Genomic DNA, 17,239 nt, shown 5'->3' with positions numbered 1-17,239 from the left:
TGTCTGATTCTGTCCTTGTTCTGTATTTATTACGTGTTTTCGTTGTGTCTCTTAATAAAGAATAGTTGTTTTTACAGCTTGTCCACTGACGTCTGTTCAGGTAACAAAAGTTTCCAGTTTTTTCCAGTTGCTAACACACTAAAATGACATCATGCATAGCACGATGCAGTTATTTAAACTGACACACAGAGAGCAAAAGCTCTTCTCAAGTCTCCAGAAGTCTAAACACATTTTCTGCTTTACACACATTTTGCAAATCAAAATGTCTCTTTTTAAATGCACTGAACACGGTTCTCTGCTTAAGACCCAACAATCATAAAGTCACATGTCTGCCATTTCAAAACACTGCCATTCAAAATGACACTACATGAGCTAACTGGCCAATATACAGTACAGGCCAAAAGTTTGGACACACCTTCTCATTCAATGTGTTTCCTTTTTATTTTCATGACTATTTACATTGTAGATTCTCACTGAAGGCATCAAAACTATGAATGAACACATATGGAATTATGTACTTAACAAAAAAGTGTGAAATAACTGAAAACATGTCTTATATTTTAGATTCTTCAAAGTAGCCACCCTTTGCTTTTTTTATTAATAAGGGAAAAAACTTCCACTAATGAACCCTGACAAAGCACACCTGTGAAGGTAAAACCATTTCAGGTGACTACCTCATGAAGCTCATTGAGAGAACACCAAGGGTTTGCAGAGTTATCAAAAAAAGCAAAGGGTGGCTACTTTGAAGAATCTAAAATATAAGACATGTTTTCAGTTATTTCACACTTTTTTGTTAAGTACATAATTCCATATGTGTTCATTCATAGTTTTGATGCCTTCAGTGAGAATCTACAATGTAAATAGTCATGAAAATAAAGAAACACATTGAATGAGAAGGTGTGTCCAAACTTTTGGCCTGTACTGTATATGAGCCACCTGGCCAATCACCTCCATGGTTCATTGTTACCACTTTAATCAGGAAGTAAGCACTCTGATGCCTCTTTTTTTCTATATATATTTTTCTGCACGTTTCTTCTGCAATTTTCTTTTTCAGTTTACTGTTTTTTGGGAGCATATTTTTGTTCAGTCCAATGTAAATATATCTGCTGTGCATATGCTGCACTGACTTGTTTGGTGAAAAAGAAAAAAGGAAATGTTTCAACAGCATGTGTGTGTATCTGCAAATATTTCTGTGCATGTGAACAATATGAAGAATTTTCTACAATTTGAACAATTTTAGTATTATGACAAAGCTCACTAAAGACGAGAGTGCTTTTCAATTCAGCCCAACAGTGTGTAGTTGGTTAGACAACAATCTGGTAATATGAATGAAGTGTGCACCATGTGGTGCAAAAGTTTGATTTTGATAATGCTATATGTAGTTTTGGTTACAGTGCTTCATTTTGCAGGATATATATGAGGTATTTTGCAGGATATATACGAGGTATTTTGCAGGATATATATGAGGTATTTTGCAGGATATATATGAGGTATTTTGCAGGATATATATATGAGGTATTTTGCAGTTTGGGTGTGGGGTTTTGTGAATTGTGTTAAGTATTTTGATAAAACCAGCCTAGTTTGCAAAATTGTGTTTTAGCAATTGGAAAAAAACTGTAAACTATTAGACGGGGACAAGGCGCCACCTGGTGTCCAAACTGCAGATTACAAGAAAACAAACTGAGTCCGGAGTAGGGTTTCAAAATTCTGGGAATTTTCAAAGTTGGAAACTTTCCACGGGAATTAACGGGAATTACCAGCAGCGGTCACATCATCACACACATGCACTCACACACACACACACACACACACACACACACACACACACACACACACACACACACACACACACACACACACACACACACACACACACACACACACACACACACACAAAGACAGACACATACACTCACACACACACACATTTTAACCATTTATTTATGTCCACATAAAGAAAAATAGTACAGGGACAAAATACTACAGATGCAATACAATACAAGACACAACTCATGGACCAGTGACACGCAGCAGATCTACACAATATCACTTACAAGCACAAAACTCACTTCTCGAGAGTATAAGTAGCACAATACTCAGTTCTTACGGGTATAAGTAGCAGCGTCTCCGCCATATGTGCCGGCTGCCAATAATAGCAGATATGGCGCAGTACTTAGCGAGCCGTTTAGCCTCTTTTTGGCCATCCCAAGTTGTTGCAGCCCTCTTACTACCAGCCTGTGTGTGTTTCCTAGGCTACCAAATATGAAAATGAGTAGTGTGCACCTATAACCTAGCTCTGAGATGGTGTTTAGGAGTGGTTGGTATTTAACTACCTTGGTGTAGAAAGACTCCTCCATGCTGGAATCAAAGCTGCAGCCTACCTCCAAAATATGCACCTCCCTGGACTCCTCATTGATAATAACTTAACTGTGTAAGAGAGTGCTAGGATTACTACTGCAGTGCTGGAACATAGATGGTTTTACCTGAGAATGTTTATACATTCTTACTGAGAAAGGGAAATGGTTTGATATGTCTTTCACTAGGAGGTCTACTATTCTGTCATGACGTGCTATGTACATTACTTTGTAGGCATGGCAACCATTTAGGATGTGAGACAGAGTTTCAGTGATATGTTCTGAGGTGTGATGCAAGCAACGAGGGGCCTGAGTTGCTGGGAACCAGATAGAGAGGTTGAGTCTGGTAGGGAGGACTTGTAATCTGGCTTTTCCTGTGAATGTGAGAATGTCCTCATTGAGTGCAGAGTTGTTGAGCAATGACTGAGACACAGTGGCCCAATCCCAAAGTCCGGACTCACAGACTCACAGACTTTGGTGTTGCGTTCTCGCGAAATTCGTAAGGGCTTAAGGTTGTCCCAATGTGGAATTTCAAAGGGCGTGAGGGTTTGAGTACACACTTACCGAGCCCTTTCCGTGAGTCTGCATCGATGCAGACTTCACCAAAGGGAATTACCCACAGTTCAAAGCGTTGTGATGTTTACCGCGGAGACCAAAAGGGAAATCCGGAAATTACGAAGGTAAACAACAGCACGACACACGACCAGGGAACGGACCAGCCTGGTGTCCAGCTGGTAAAACAAGAGTTTGGAATCAGGTAGCCGTCTCCTGGGCCTCGGCCGTGTGGAAAGCAACAAACTTAAAATGAAAATTCCCAAACCGGCAAGTGTCAGCAACATCTTTGTTATTAAACGTCGCCAAGGTAACAGGTGATCTGGTGAAGCGCTGTCCCGATCCCATTTCTACCTATCTGAGCCCATGTGGCCTCACACACTCACTCACTTAGTACCTGAGATCAATTAAGTCTTAGAGTCCTTAGTCCTTAGTCCTCAGCGGCTCACTTTGGGATTGGGCCAGAGTGATCAGCAGAGGGAAGACATGCAAGTTTCCCCTGAAGTCTCAGTCTGGTCCAGTGTTGATGTTGGTGTAAATCCATCAGAGTTCGCCGGGCACCTGCAGATGTTAGCAGGTGGCTGTGACCACCATATGTGGCTGTTGCCTTGACGGCAGTGTGAGGGTCAGTTATAATGTCCTCTGAGACCATCACAGTCCCAGAGTCAGACCGCACCCACTCCAGTGACACTCCTGTTCTGATACAGAGGTCATTCAGCTCTGGCCAGTCCGACCAGACCCCAAAACCAGCAGAGTGGGTATCAAGCTTTCCACTGTTTTTTCTTTTGAACCCTAGGAAGTGGGGATCCGACTCCCCGGCTAATGGGACCTTGCGTCTTCTTAGGTCCAGGAACAGGGAGGATCGAGCCAGCTCCCGAACTTTGTCGTCGCTGTTCAGCATGTTCAGAAGATGGGAAATCCGCATGCTGGTGTCTATGTTTGGTCCTCCCAGTCCCCCTTCCCACTGGGGGTGAAAGATAATGTCACGGGTGCTGTGTGTGTTGAGTCCAAAACCATTTTCGCACTAAACTCACTATTTTATTATTCATTTCATTCAGAACTTTCTGCTGAATGTGAATGTTGGAGAACAGATGTTGCACTTTTGACACACAGACACACACACACACACACACACACGCACACACACACACAGACACACATTCAATTGTGCCGTCAGCTTGGAAGGTGGCCATGGCCAGTCCCATTTTTAAATCAGGGGAAAGATCCGAAATGGCCAATTATCAGCCAATCAGCTTGCTACCTGTTGTATCTAAGGTAGCAGAAAAATGGGTTGCTAAGCTAATCATTAATCATCTAAATAAAGGCATTAATCCATTACACCCGCAATTAGGGTTTCGAGCCAATCACTCCACAGAAATGGCAAATTGTCTTTTTTTTAGAGAAGATTAAATGTTTCTTGGATAAAAAAAGTTCTTATGTTGGTGCTGTGTTCTTGGACCTGAAGAGGGCCTTTGACACTGTAAACCATTGTGTTCTTTTATCAAAACTAACTTATTTTAATTTTTCTGAACAAGTTTTTCGCTGGATGAATTCATACTTGTCCAGTAGAAAACAATGTGTCTGTGTTAGTAACACCAAATCCTTTCTTGACTGTCCAGCAGGGGTCCCCCAAGGCTCCATACTTGGTCCAATTCAATTCTCACTCTACATTAATGACTTACCTGATGTATGTCAAAATGTAAACATCCAGATGTATGCAGATGATGCTGTAATTTACACATATGGAAAAAAATTATCAGGAGGTCTCATCTACTCTTACATCTGCAATGGTCCACATTGATGACTGGCTTACTAGGTCTTGCCTACATCTGAACACCAGCAAGACCGTCTGCATGTTGTTTTCCAAACAGAACACAAAGGTGACAGTCTAATGTGTTTCTTAGAGGAGATGAGCTAAAACTTGTAAAGGAATTTAAATATCTGGGGGTGATATTGGACTCTATCTTAACCTTTAAAAGTCATGTAAAAAGGGTGGCATACAAGGTTAAATTCAATCTACAGAATTTCAAACAAATCAGGCCATTTCTCAGTCTAAATGCCGCCAGAATGTATCCACACTAGGGCTGTGAAAATAACGCGTTAATTTCGATTAATTAATCTGAGAAAAAATAACGCGTTAAAAAAAATAACGCAGATTAATCCATTCCATATTGACGTTTGACCCGGAGCCGTTCTAGCCACTATTCGACTGTAAAATGAAGGAGGGAGACGAGAATGTGCTGCCTGGATCATTGATTGGAACATTTAGCTACTTGTTACTTCTTCCTGCCAACCCTGGCTACCGAAATCTGGTGCCCCTGATATGTCTGCTCTTCTCTCTGATGCTCTGAAACGGACGATACAGGCAACACAAACGCCGCTGCACGTGACGCTAGTTAACACTATACTCGACAGCAGCTAACGTTAGCCTGTTAAAATGCTGACAGCTAACGCTAAACGGTGTAAAGTTTGACTGTGTTTTACTGTAGAGGATTCAACACCGGTATGTAACAATCTGCTAGCCTGACAAGCCAGCTGCAACTAGGGTGCGTCTAGATTTCTAGGCTAACAATCTGCAGCAAAGACGGTGCGTTCAATGAAACTGGCAAACTACAGCCTCGTGGTGCATTTGAAGTTATTGTAAATGTCCTTTTCCCATCTGGTGGTTGTTTTTGTCGTTCAACAGCAATTTACTAGTGAAATAAGTTATTGTTATTCTTATAGATTATTATCAAATCATTTCATTTTGACCATATGGCCTTAGCAATAAACAAGCCCTTCTTTAATGTCACCGACTGTTGTTTAGTACCCTTCTTTTTTCTTTTCTTTTTTTACTTTCTTAAAAAGTATTGGTTCAGGCACCGTTAATTATGTATGCGATTAATTTCGATTAATTAATCACAGAGTATGTAATTAATTCGATTACATTTTTTCATCAATTCACAGCCCTAATCTACACACACTGATATTCTCACATATTGAGTACTGTTTCCCAAATTGAACATTAACTAACATGACAACACTTAAGCTAAGTGCTCTTCAAGAGAGCCATTAAAATCTTGGATTAAAAAGCGTTATCATTTCATCACTGTAGCATACTGGAAAAACACAAATTATTGAGTTTTGAAAATTTGAAAATTTTTAAATATGTCTGTTTTATGTATAAGGCAATACATCATCGAGCCCCTCCCCCACTGAATGACTTCTTTCAGAGAATTAAGAGTGGTGGTAGTACAAGGGCCTCCACCAAAGGGGACTGTGTAATACCTTTTAGACGCACCACATTTGGACAACCTGTTTTTGTCGGTCCCCACACACACTGGGACCGTCCCACATAAATTCATTTTAAAACTCATTTAAAAATCTGGCTTTTAGAAAATCAAAGCTGTACTCACTTTTAACTGCCTCACACATTTCATTACGTGTGACATTTACATGTCTGGACTGTTGTTGTCAGTGTTCGTCTTGCCTCTGAAATTATGAGGGCTGATGCATGTTTGTTACTGTTTTTAGGTTTTATCTGCCTGGGGACAATAGATGAAAACTAGCTATGGTGCTAGCATATTTACATTGTGTACTTGTACTGATGTCCATTAATATGCACTGTCCCTATCGAAATAAACAATTAAATAAATAAACACGCACACACACACACACACACACACACACACACACACACACAGACACACTCTCTCTCTCACACACACACACACACATAAATATGAGACATTAAGTCATAACTATGAGATATTAAGTGTTAATTGCTAAGCAAAAAGGGTAAACAAGTGTTATAGAGCTTTATTTAAGACCTATATTGCCGTAAATGATGGTAAATTCAGCTGAATAAATAAAGAGACTGAATGACACACACACCCACACACACACACACACACACACAGACACACCCACCCACACACACACACACACACACACAGACAAGACACACACACACACACACACACACACACACACACACACACACACACACACACACACACACACACACACACACACAGACCCCACACACACACACACACACACACACACACACACACACAGATACACACACTGAGACTTAATGCCAGACTTCATAAGAAAATATCCCTCTTTAAATATCTCTTTCTCAGCAACACGTTTTATAGTTTGTTTGTAAAAATGATAACTACTGGCTTTATTAGGCTAATGGACAATATTTTAAGATAAGATACAACCATGATCTATGTTCATGTGTGTGTCTGTGTGTATGTGTGCGTGTGTCTGTGTCTGTTTGTGTGTGTCTGTGTGTATGTGTGTGTGTGTCTGTGTCTGTCTGTTTGTGTGTGTCTGTGTGTATGTGTGTGTGTGTGTGTGTGTCTGTGTGTGTGTGTCTGTGTGTATGTGTGTGTGTGTGTGTGTGTGTGTGTGTGTCTCTGTGTGTGTGTGTCTGTGTGTATGTGTGTGTGTGTGTGTGTGTGTGTCTCTGTGTGTGTGTGTCTGTGTGTATGTGTATGTGTGTGTGTGTGTGTGTGTGTCTCTGTGTGTGTGTTCTGTGTGTGTGTGTGTGTGTGTGTCTGTTTGTGTGTGTGTGTGTGTGTGTCTCTGTGTGTGTGTGTACCTGTCCGCCGTAATATTCGTTCACTCTCTCCTTCTTCTCTGGCGGCATGTTCTCTATCTACCCTCCCTCCATCTGACTCTTTCTTACTCATGCCTCCCAACGCTGCCACAGACACTCTACTCTCTACTCTATCCTCCTCTCTCGACTCTCTCTGCCCTCTTACTTCACGACCGGCTCATAAGTCCTCCCCAGCGCCGTGGTTATCTGACTCGGTACGTGCTGAAAGATCAGCGGAAAGGAATGATGATCTGCTTACTTATCAGTTTCTTCTTTCCTCCTTCGCTGCCTCTATTTCTGCAGCAAAAAGCTCCTTCTATCAAACCAAAATTGAATCCTCTTACTCAAACCCCAAAAAACTTTTCTCCATCTTCTCTAACCTGCTAGATCCCCCCAGTCCACCTCCTCCCTCCTCCCTCCTACCAACCCACTTTGTCAACTACTTTGTAAAAAAGATAGATGATATACGCTCTTCATTCTCCACCACACCTTCTGAAATCACCTTACCATCCGTCACATCCAGTACTCTTGCCTCTTTCACCCCTCTATCTCCAAATCAAATTCTTACTTTGATTACCTCTGCCCGCCCAACCACCTGCCCCCTGGATCCTATCCCTTCTCACCTTCTCCAGTCCATTGCTCCTGACCTCCTTCCTTTCCTCACTCATCTCATTAACATCTCCTTGTCAACTGGCTGTTTCCCCAATGCCCTCAAAGAGGCAAGAGTGACCCCACTACTCAAAAAACCAACACTTGACTCCTCTGATGTAAATAACTATAGACCCGTCTCCCTTCTTCCTTTTCTATCTAAAACTCTTGAGCGTGCCATTTATAATCAACTCTCTACCTATCTCAACCAGAACAACCTTCTCGATCCCCACCAGTCTGGCTTCAAGGCTGGCCACTCAACAGAAACCGCCCTCCTTGCTGTCAGTGAGCAGCTTCACATCGCTAAAACAACCTCTCTCTCTTCCATCATCATCCTTCTGGACCTTTCAGCTGCCTTCGACACAGTGAACCACCAGATCCTCATTTCAACACTCCAGAATCTGGGTGTCTCAGGCTCTGCGCTCTCTTTGCTGACATCTTACCTGTCAGACCGAACCTACCGGGTAACTTGGAGAGGATCCAGCTCAGAGCCTTGCAAAACTGGGGTTCCTCAGGGATCAGTCCTGGGTCCCCTCCTCTTCTCTCTCTATACCAACTCCCTTGGGTCTGTCATTCAGTCGCACGGCTTTTCTTATCACAGCTACGTAGACGACACCCAACTAATTCTTTCCTTTCCTGAGTCTGACACTCAAGTAGCAGCACGTATCTCGGCCTGTCTGACCGACATCTCTTCTTGGATGTCCGCTAACCATCTGAAACTCAACCTTGACAAGACTGAGCTCCTTTTCCTTCCAGTGAAGGGCTCTCCTACCCAAAACCTGACTATAACAATCGACAACTCTGTGGTAGTCCCCACCCAGACTGCTAGAAACCTGGGTGTGACACTTGACGACCAACTCTCCTTCACTGCCAACATTGCTGCAACCACCCGATCGTGCAGATACATGCTGCATTACATCAGAAGGATACGTCCACTTCTAACGCAGAAGGCGGCTCAGGTTCTGGTTCAGGCTCTAGTCATCTCACGTCTAGACTACTGCAACTCCCTGCTGATTGGCCTGCCTGCATGTGCCATCCGACCCCTGCAGCTCATTCAGAACGCAGCAGCTCGACTTGTCTTCAACCTCCCCAAGTTCTCTCACACTACACCGCTCCTCCGCTCTCTTCACTGGGTACCAGTGGCTGCCCGCATCCGCTTCAAGACACTAGTACTTACATACAGTACACTAGTCCTCTCATACACTACACTAGTACTCTCATACAGTACACTAGTACTTACATACAGGGCCACGAACGGATCAGCCCCAGCTTACATCCAGGACATGGACAAACCATATACCCCAACCCGCCCACTTCGCTCTGCATCAGCCAAACTGCTCGCTGCCCCCCCACAGCGAGGGAGAACTAATCACTCAACCAAATCCAGACTGTTCACTGTCCTGGCTCCCAAATGGTGGAATGAGCTCCCCACCGACATCAGGATGGCTGAAAGCCTACACATCTTCCGCCGAAGGCTAAAAACACATCTCTTCCGACTACACCTCGGATAAAAAATAAATAAATAAATAAAAATAAAAAACCTCTTTAACCTGCACTTTTGTTTCTTTGTAGCTTAGCTTATTTAAAGCTAATGTACTTGCACTTACTAGTTGTTGTCTAGAGTTTGGACCTTCTCAGTTGAATGCACTTAATTGTAAGTCGCTTTGGATAAAAGCGTCAGCTAAATGACATGTAATGTAATGTAATAGATGTGTGTGTCTCTGTGTGTGTGTCTCTTTGTGTGTATGTGTGTGTGTGTGTCTGTGTGTGTGTGTGTATGTGTGTGTGTGTGTATGTGTGTGTGTGTCTGTGTGTGTGTGTGTGTGTGTGCGTGTGTATGCGTGTGTGTGTGTGTGTGTGTGTGTGCGCGTGTGTGTGCGTTTGATGTACTGTCAGACGTCATCCAGCAGGGGGCGCTACAGGACACAGAGACATGATGTCACGCGCTCTGAATCACCTGCAGCCTAACACACTTTAGGCTATTTATTTAAGAAAGTAAATCGCTTTAAAGAGAATCAGAGATTTTTGCCACCAAAATAAAATATTAAAAAATAACTTAACTAGTGACTTTATTAACTATGAGCTATATTCATTCAGATCTTTATTCAGAATTTGTGTGTGCGTGTGTGTGTCTGTTTGTCTGTGTGTGTCTGTGTGAGTACGTGTGTGTGTCTATGTGTATGTGTCTGTGTGTGTGTGTGTGTGTGTGTGTGTGTCTGTTTGTCTGTGTGTGTGTTTTTTCTGTGTGTGTGTATGTGTCTATGTGTATGTGTCTGTGTGTGTGTGTGTGTGTGTGTCTGTTTGTCTGTGTGTGTGTTTTTTCTGTGTGTATGTGTCTATGTATGCGTGTGTGTGTGTAACCGACAATACATATTTTAAGATAAGATAGGCTACAACTATGAGCTATGTTCATTCAGATCTCTATTCAGAATGTGTGTGTGTGTGTGTGTGTGTGTGTGCGTGTGTGCGCGTGCGTGCGCGTGTGTATGCGCTCCAGGCTGCGTCAGCCAGGATAAAGCACAAACCCAGCAAACACAAAAAAAACACACAGAGGAGGCAGTGTGTTCAGAGCAGGAGAGACTCCCAGGTGTCAAACACGCACACGCACGCTCGCTCAGTGTGAAGGACGAACTGCGCGAGAAGGAGACGAAAACAACCGGAACATTTGGAAATATCGAAACAGGGAAGTTGGAATCGAGCGTGTCGGTGTCAGCGGTGGAGAAGTGCCGTCGGCAGCATGTTCAGCTGGGTCAAACAGGAGCAAGGTGGACGCAACAAGGAAGGAGAGATGTACCAGACGGTGACGGAGGGTCTCCAGAGCCTCTACCTCAAGAAGCTGCTGCCGCTGGAGGAGACCTACCTCTTCCATGACTTCCACTCCCCGGCCCTGGAGGCGGCCGACTTCCAGAGCAAGCCCATGGTGCTGCTGGTCGGCCAGTACTCCACCGGGAAAACCACCTTCATCAGGTAGCTACTCAACAGCGTAGGCCCGCGTGAACCTATTTGACCTGCTTGTATAATCAGTATTATTAGTTATAAAACTTGCTGGGAGGGGGCAGATAGTTAGAGAGTTACATTGCATGTGTGGCAAAACTACCTTTTATTAGTTGTCAACTCAGTTTACACCCTCTTAAACGTTCTTTGCCAGTCATCGTATGAAAATATGCCTATTTAAGGCATATTTTCGTTAAAGGTAAGGATACAGAAGAGTGAGCGCATATTCTAGTATCTTGTATCTTGTGATGAATTCGGCGACCATAAAATTCACCAAAGCCCATCTGTATTTTAGGAAAAGTACCAGTTTTGTGACGTGGTTCTCAGTTCTTGATACGCGCCTGCTCTGTGCATTCTGATAGGAGCGGGCAATGAAAGCAACATGAAAAACTTGAAATATCATTAAAAGACTAATTGTTTGGGGGATCAGGTTTATGCCGAAGTGGATAATGTGACATTCGTAAGTACAAAATGTGTCCAGTCTGTCTCTGCCTTGTGTAAATATTTGAGAAACAGCTATATAATCTTAATTAGGATATTTTTTTATTGGAGTTTGGTATGAGTTTCCCTTCAAGGTGTTTGACATTATTTAACCTTAAACTGAGAGTAAACTGAGAGACGCATTGAGTTTGTTTATGGGTGTTTTCGTCCAGCATCTTACAGACAAACTGACATGTATGAGCTGTAGCTGTAACTTTAGTTTTCAGAGCATTGTGACAGCATGAGCAATCAGCTGAGGCTCATGGGCACTGTAGTACTATTAAACATGACATGGCTATCTGTCAGATGTTTGGGATGAAAGGTATTTCCTCTCTGTGTGTTTCTTTGGATGGTCAGTTTGGTGTAACTGAGCTGCCATTGTTCTGTCAGTCTGTCTCTTTAATTCTGCAGCTGTGATATTTCCGGCTTTTTTTAATTTGTCATTGAGAGGAGTCAGATGTGATTTTTGTCAAGAGGACTGCTGCAGGGCAGGGAGACAGCTGAGCTGATTTATTGTCTTTACTGAATGTTATTTCAAAAATAAAACACTCTCAGCTGCAAATAGTTCATTTTTTTATGAAAGAAAAGTAAAACTTGTGTGATGTCAGCGTGTTAAATGTGAATATTTTTCTAGTTTCTTCTCTCCTCTGGGACAGGAAACTGAATATCTTTGACATTTTAGAGACCAAACAGCTCATCCATTCATCCAGAAAATAACCCACACATTAATCCAGCAGGAAAATAATGGATAGTTTCAAAAAAAAAAAATCTTAAAACTTAATTCGTGAGCCTTTTAGGCAATAATTGTTGTAACCAAACAGAAAAAGGAAACACTTTTTATTAATTCAAGCTGCATGCAGGTGACCCTTGACCTCAGTTTTTTTTTTTCTTTCATAAATCCTGGCTGTTTTCTGCCTAGAGGCTGGCATGTTGTCACGCGGTAGAGAGCTGATCCACACACACACACACACACACACACACACACACACACACACACACACACACACACACACACACACACACACACACACACACACACACAAGCGCATTTAAGAAATCCTTGCTCTTGTGCAACGCTGATAATCAAATGATAATTACGAGTTCACAGACCTTCTTAGTGAATTTTATTTTAGCCGAATTTAACGTATGACTATTAGTTTATTTTACATCTTATATTATATTATATTATCTAACACTTGGGTTCTCTTGTTGCTGATTTAAAGAGGGATCTTTTCATATGAAGTCTGGCATTAAGTCTCTTTTCTATTCAGCTGAATTTACGGTAATGTACGTCTTATATAAAGCTCTACAAACACTGCTGTGTGTGTGTGTGTGTGTGTGTGTGTGTGTGTGTGTGTGTGGCATTAAGTCTCTTTTCTATTCAGCTGAATTTACGGTAATATAAGTCTTATATAAAGCTCTACAAACACTGCTGTGTGTGTGTGTGTGTGTGTGTGTGTGTGTGTGTGTGTGTGTGTGTGTGTGTGTGTGTGTGTGTGTGTGTGTGTGTGTGTGTGTGTGTGTGTGTGTGTGTGTGTGTGTGTGTGTGTGTGTGTGTGTGGCATTAAGTCTCTTTTCTATTCAGCTGAATTTACGGTAATATAAGTCTTATATAAAGCTCCATACCACTTGTTTACCCACATAGACACACGCATACAAAGACATAGACACACATACACAAACACACGCGCGCACACACACGCATTTAAGAAATCCTTGCTCTTGTGCAAAGCTGAGACACACACACATAAACACGCATACAAAGAAACACGCACACACACACACACACAGACACACACTGTCTGCAGACATGAGATAAGCTCTGTGTACTGCGACTGTAGCGATGACCTCAGCTCTATTCTGGTTTTAGAGAACACCGCAGCCGAGACGTGAAGCTCGTCAACATTTACTCCCCTACTGCACGAGTCAACGTGTGGTCAAACTAACAGTCCACCTTCTCTGGTTCCAGCTCGCTACGTGTGAATGTGTTTCTTCTCTCCTCTGGGAGACACACACACACACACACACACACACACACACACACACACACAGACACACACACAGACACACACACACACACACACAGACACACAGACACACGTATGCACACACACTAGGCACACACACATGCGCACAAACGGACACACGCACGCACACACACATAGACACACACACATGCATACACAGACACACACACACGCATACAAAGACACATACGCACATACACACACACACACACACACACAGACACCCATACAAAGATGCACATACACGCACGCACACACACAGACGCACACACAGACAAAGACACACATACATGCACGCACGCATACAAAGGCACACACACACACACACACACACACACACACACACACACACACACACACACACACACACACACACAGCAGTGCACACATTAGCAGAATCCAGAACCAGACTCCAGAAAGGAGGAAGCCTGTTTTCTGACCTTCAGTCTAACGACATCACTCGGCCCTCGGCACCAAACAGGATGTGATGTCACCGCGCTCACTGAGCTAACGAGGAAATATCGAGCCGACACTTAGACTCTTCCTGTGGATTCTTTTAATACATCCATGGTGGATTCTGGAAACAGATTTGGAGTCTAACACACACACATACACACACACACATATATATATATATATAAATCAATCCGATTCCATCAAAGAGCAGTCGGCGCCTACTTTACAATCTCATATTATTACAGAAAAAACAAACAAAATAAAACAAAAATATACAAAAACTTACAATAATACAACACCATACAACTATTTTCTTTCATATATTCAGGTCACCGCAAATATATATTATATATATATATATATATATATTCCTTTAAAGATACAGTATATGTAATAGATTTCATATTCATATATATTTCTAAGTGTTTGGAAACTGTCTGTGTGTGTATGTTTGTGTGTGTCTATGTGTGTATGTGTGTGTGTGTGTGTGTGTATGTTTGTGTGTGTCTATGTGTGTGTGTGTGTGTGTGTGTGTGTGTTTGTATGTGTGTGCGTGCGTGCGTGCGTGCAGCTCCACCCTGCCCCGAGGAATGCTATGAATCATGGGAACTGAAAAGAATGCTATGAATCATGGGAAGAAGTTGCCAATAAATTGCAGAGTCGACATATTTCGTTTGTTGGTGAAGTGAAACATTTAAAGATGTAACCGTGCTGCGGTCAGCGTCCCGAGTAAGTTCCTAAAACCCCAGGAGCACGCTGTGTGCTCAAGTTGAAACTTTTTCAAAACTCCTGCAAACAAGTCTTAATGAATGTGTTCAGGGACTCACTGACAACTTTAGTTTTACACTTTTAAAATAAAAATAAAACCACACAAGAGTTAAAGGTCCCATGGCATGAAAATGTCACTTTATGAGGTTTTTTTTAACATTAATATGAGTTCCCCCCCCCAGCCTGCCTATTGCCCCCCAGTGGCTAGAAATGGTGATAGGTGTAAACCGAGCCCTGGGTATCCTGCTCTGCCTTTGAGGAAATGAAAGCTCAGATGGACCAATCAGGAATCTTACAGAAACACAGAAATGGCACATCCTAAGGACCACTAAGGTCTATATAAAAGAGACTGCAGATCCAGTATTAGGGGACCACTAAGGTCTATATAAAAGAGACTTCAGATACAGTATTAGGGGACCACTAAGGTCTATATAAAAGAGACTTCAGATACAGTATTAGGGGACCACTAAGGTCTATATAAAAGAGACTTCAGATACAGTATTAGGGGACCACTAAGGCCTATATAAAAGAGACTTCAGATACAGTATTAGGGGACCACTAAGGCCTATATAAAAGAGACTTCAGATACAGTATTAGGGGACCACTAAGGTCTATATAAAAGAGACTTCAGATACAGTATTAGGGGACCACTAAGGCCTATATAAAAGAGACTTCAGATACAGTATTAGGGGACCACTAAGGTCTATATAAAAGAGACTTCAGATACAGTATTAGGGGACCACTAAGGTCTATATAAAAGAGACTTCAGATACAGTATTAGGGGACCACTAAGGTCTATATAAAAGAGACTTCAGATACAGTATTAGGGGACCACTAAGGTCTATATAAAAGAGACTTCAGATACAGTATTAGGGGACCACTAAGGTCTATATAAAAGAGACTTCAGATACAGTATTAGGGGACCACTAAGGTCTATATAAAAGAGACTTCAGATACAGTATTAGGTGTTAATTTAAATCCCTGTGCACGTGTCTCCACTGATTGACAGACATGTCTTTCTCCAGGTTAGTCTGAGGGAAGAAGGCTGTTTTGGGTTTTTTGAGCGAGAGGGCATCACATGACCGACACAGGAGCTCTAATTCCACTGTTTGGGACCACTTCCTAGAGCACGTGTGTCAGACATGTTCACAAGTCAATTTTCGGAAGTCCCAAGTCAAGTCTCTGGCCATCTGATCAGGATACAACTATAAAAGATACTGTCGGTACACGATCTGTTCTGCACATGCGCAAAATGTTCGTGCATGCGCTGTTGGACGAGGATTTACGATACTGCACGATCTGTTCCACGCTTCCGGTCGACAGCCTCCACAGCCAAGCTAACGTTAGTTTAGCTAACAGCTAATTCGGCTAACCGCTAGCTGAGGCAGCATGTAATAACTTTAAAAGACCCTCAAAATAAAACTTGAAAATAAACGTTAACATATATAACAGCTGTTACATCAGCTCTACTTTACTTGTGCTCATTTAAAATACAATCACACACTACTTGTCTTTATTGTTATTACTGTAAAGTCTTAATGTAGCTGTAGCCTGCTTTTCCCATTAAGTTTGACTTAACGTTATTTTAGACTGAATCTAGCTGTCAGCTAGCGGTTAGCCGAATAAGCTGTTAGCTAAACTAACGTTAGCTTCCTGGTGGAGGCTAGCGTGGAACAGATCGTGCAGGTCTTATCCTCTGTAACACAGGATTATCTTGCGCATCTGCAGAACGGATCGTGTACCGACAGATACAATTAGCCTGGGGTTCCCAGCAAGGGGGGTAAGCATCTCTCAGCAACGCGTAGCTCCTATGGCGCCATTTTGATGCTAACAAGCCATCACCTCCCGTTAGCATCCCATTGACTCCCATTCATTCTGACGTCACTTTGACAGAGAATAACTGTACATCTGAAGCGTTTAAAGACTCTATTTGTCCGTTGTTTATTTCTAAAGAAACACGACAACGTATAAAAGGCTCCATTACCTTGTAGCTCACGTTATGGCTCCGTAGCAGACGCTTTTATAACAATAGGCTAACGATTGGGTCATAACCACGAGACTTACTGTCACACAGTAGAGGAATTACCGTATAGTACAGGAGAAGCTCTCAGGCAGTTTGGACTTCCATTATCTGTTTAGGTTTAATGACTAATGTTAACTAGCAGGTTAGTGATCAGTAATTAGCCTGTGTCTATGTTATCTCCTTACATATACCTACGCTCTCCGTCTCTGTAAGATTGGGAATGATTGAGATTTCTCTCGGCACAGCTACCAGAAGACTTCACACTTTCAGACAGGTTGCTCACGTCACATCTACGTCTTCAAGCTCAGTTGGAGGCTGCTCAGTAACGCTCAGCCAGCACCAGGAA

General features: G+C 42.5%; 1 protein-coding gene across 1 annotated transcript in view; it reads left to right on the top strand.

The window, feature by feature from the left end:
- Positions 1–10,680: 10,680 nt before the first annotated feature.
- The window catches only part of ehd4 (EH-domain containing 4), a gene marked incomplete in the record, with an annotated part of 48,975 nt that continues 42,416 nt past the window's right edge, over positions 10,681–17,239 (top strand). The window contains 1 exon segment of the mRNA XM_039785994.1: positions 10,681–11,112. Within this exon segment, the coding sequence (XP_039641928.1) occupies positions 10,883–11,112 (230 nt within the window).

Source organism: Perca fluviatilis, chromosome 20 (genome assembly GCF_010015445.1).
Source record: "Perca fluviatilis chromosome 20, GENO_Pfluv_1.0, whole genome shotgun sequence".
Lineage (NCBI taxonomy): Eukaryota > Metazoa > Chordata > Actinopteri > Perciformes > Percidae > Perca > Perca fluviatilis.
Note: the sequence above shows the minus strand (reverse complement) of the source record. Positions and strands in the feature narration are given on the sequence as shown.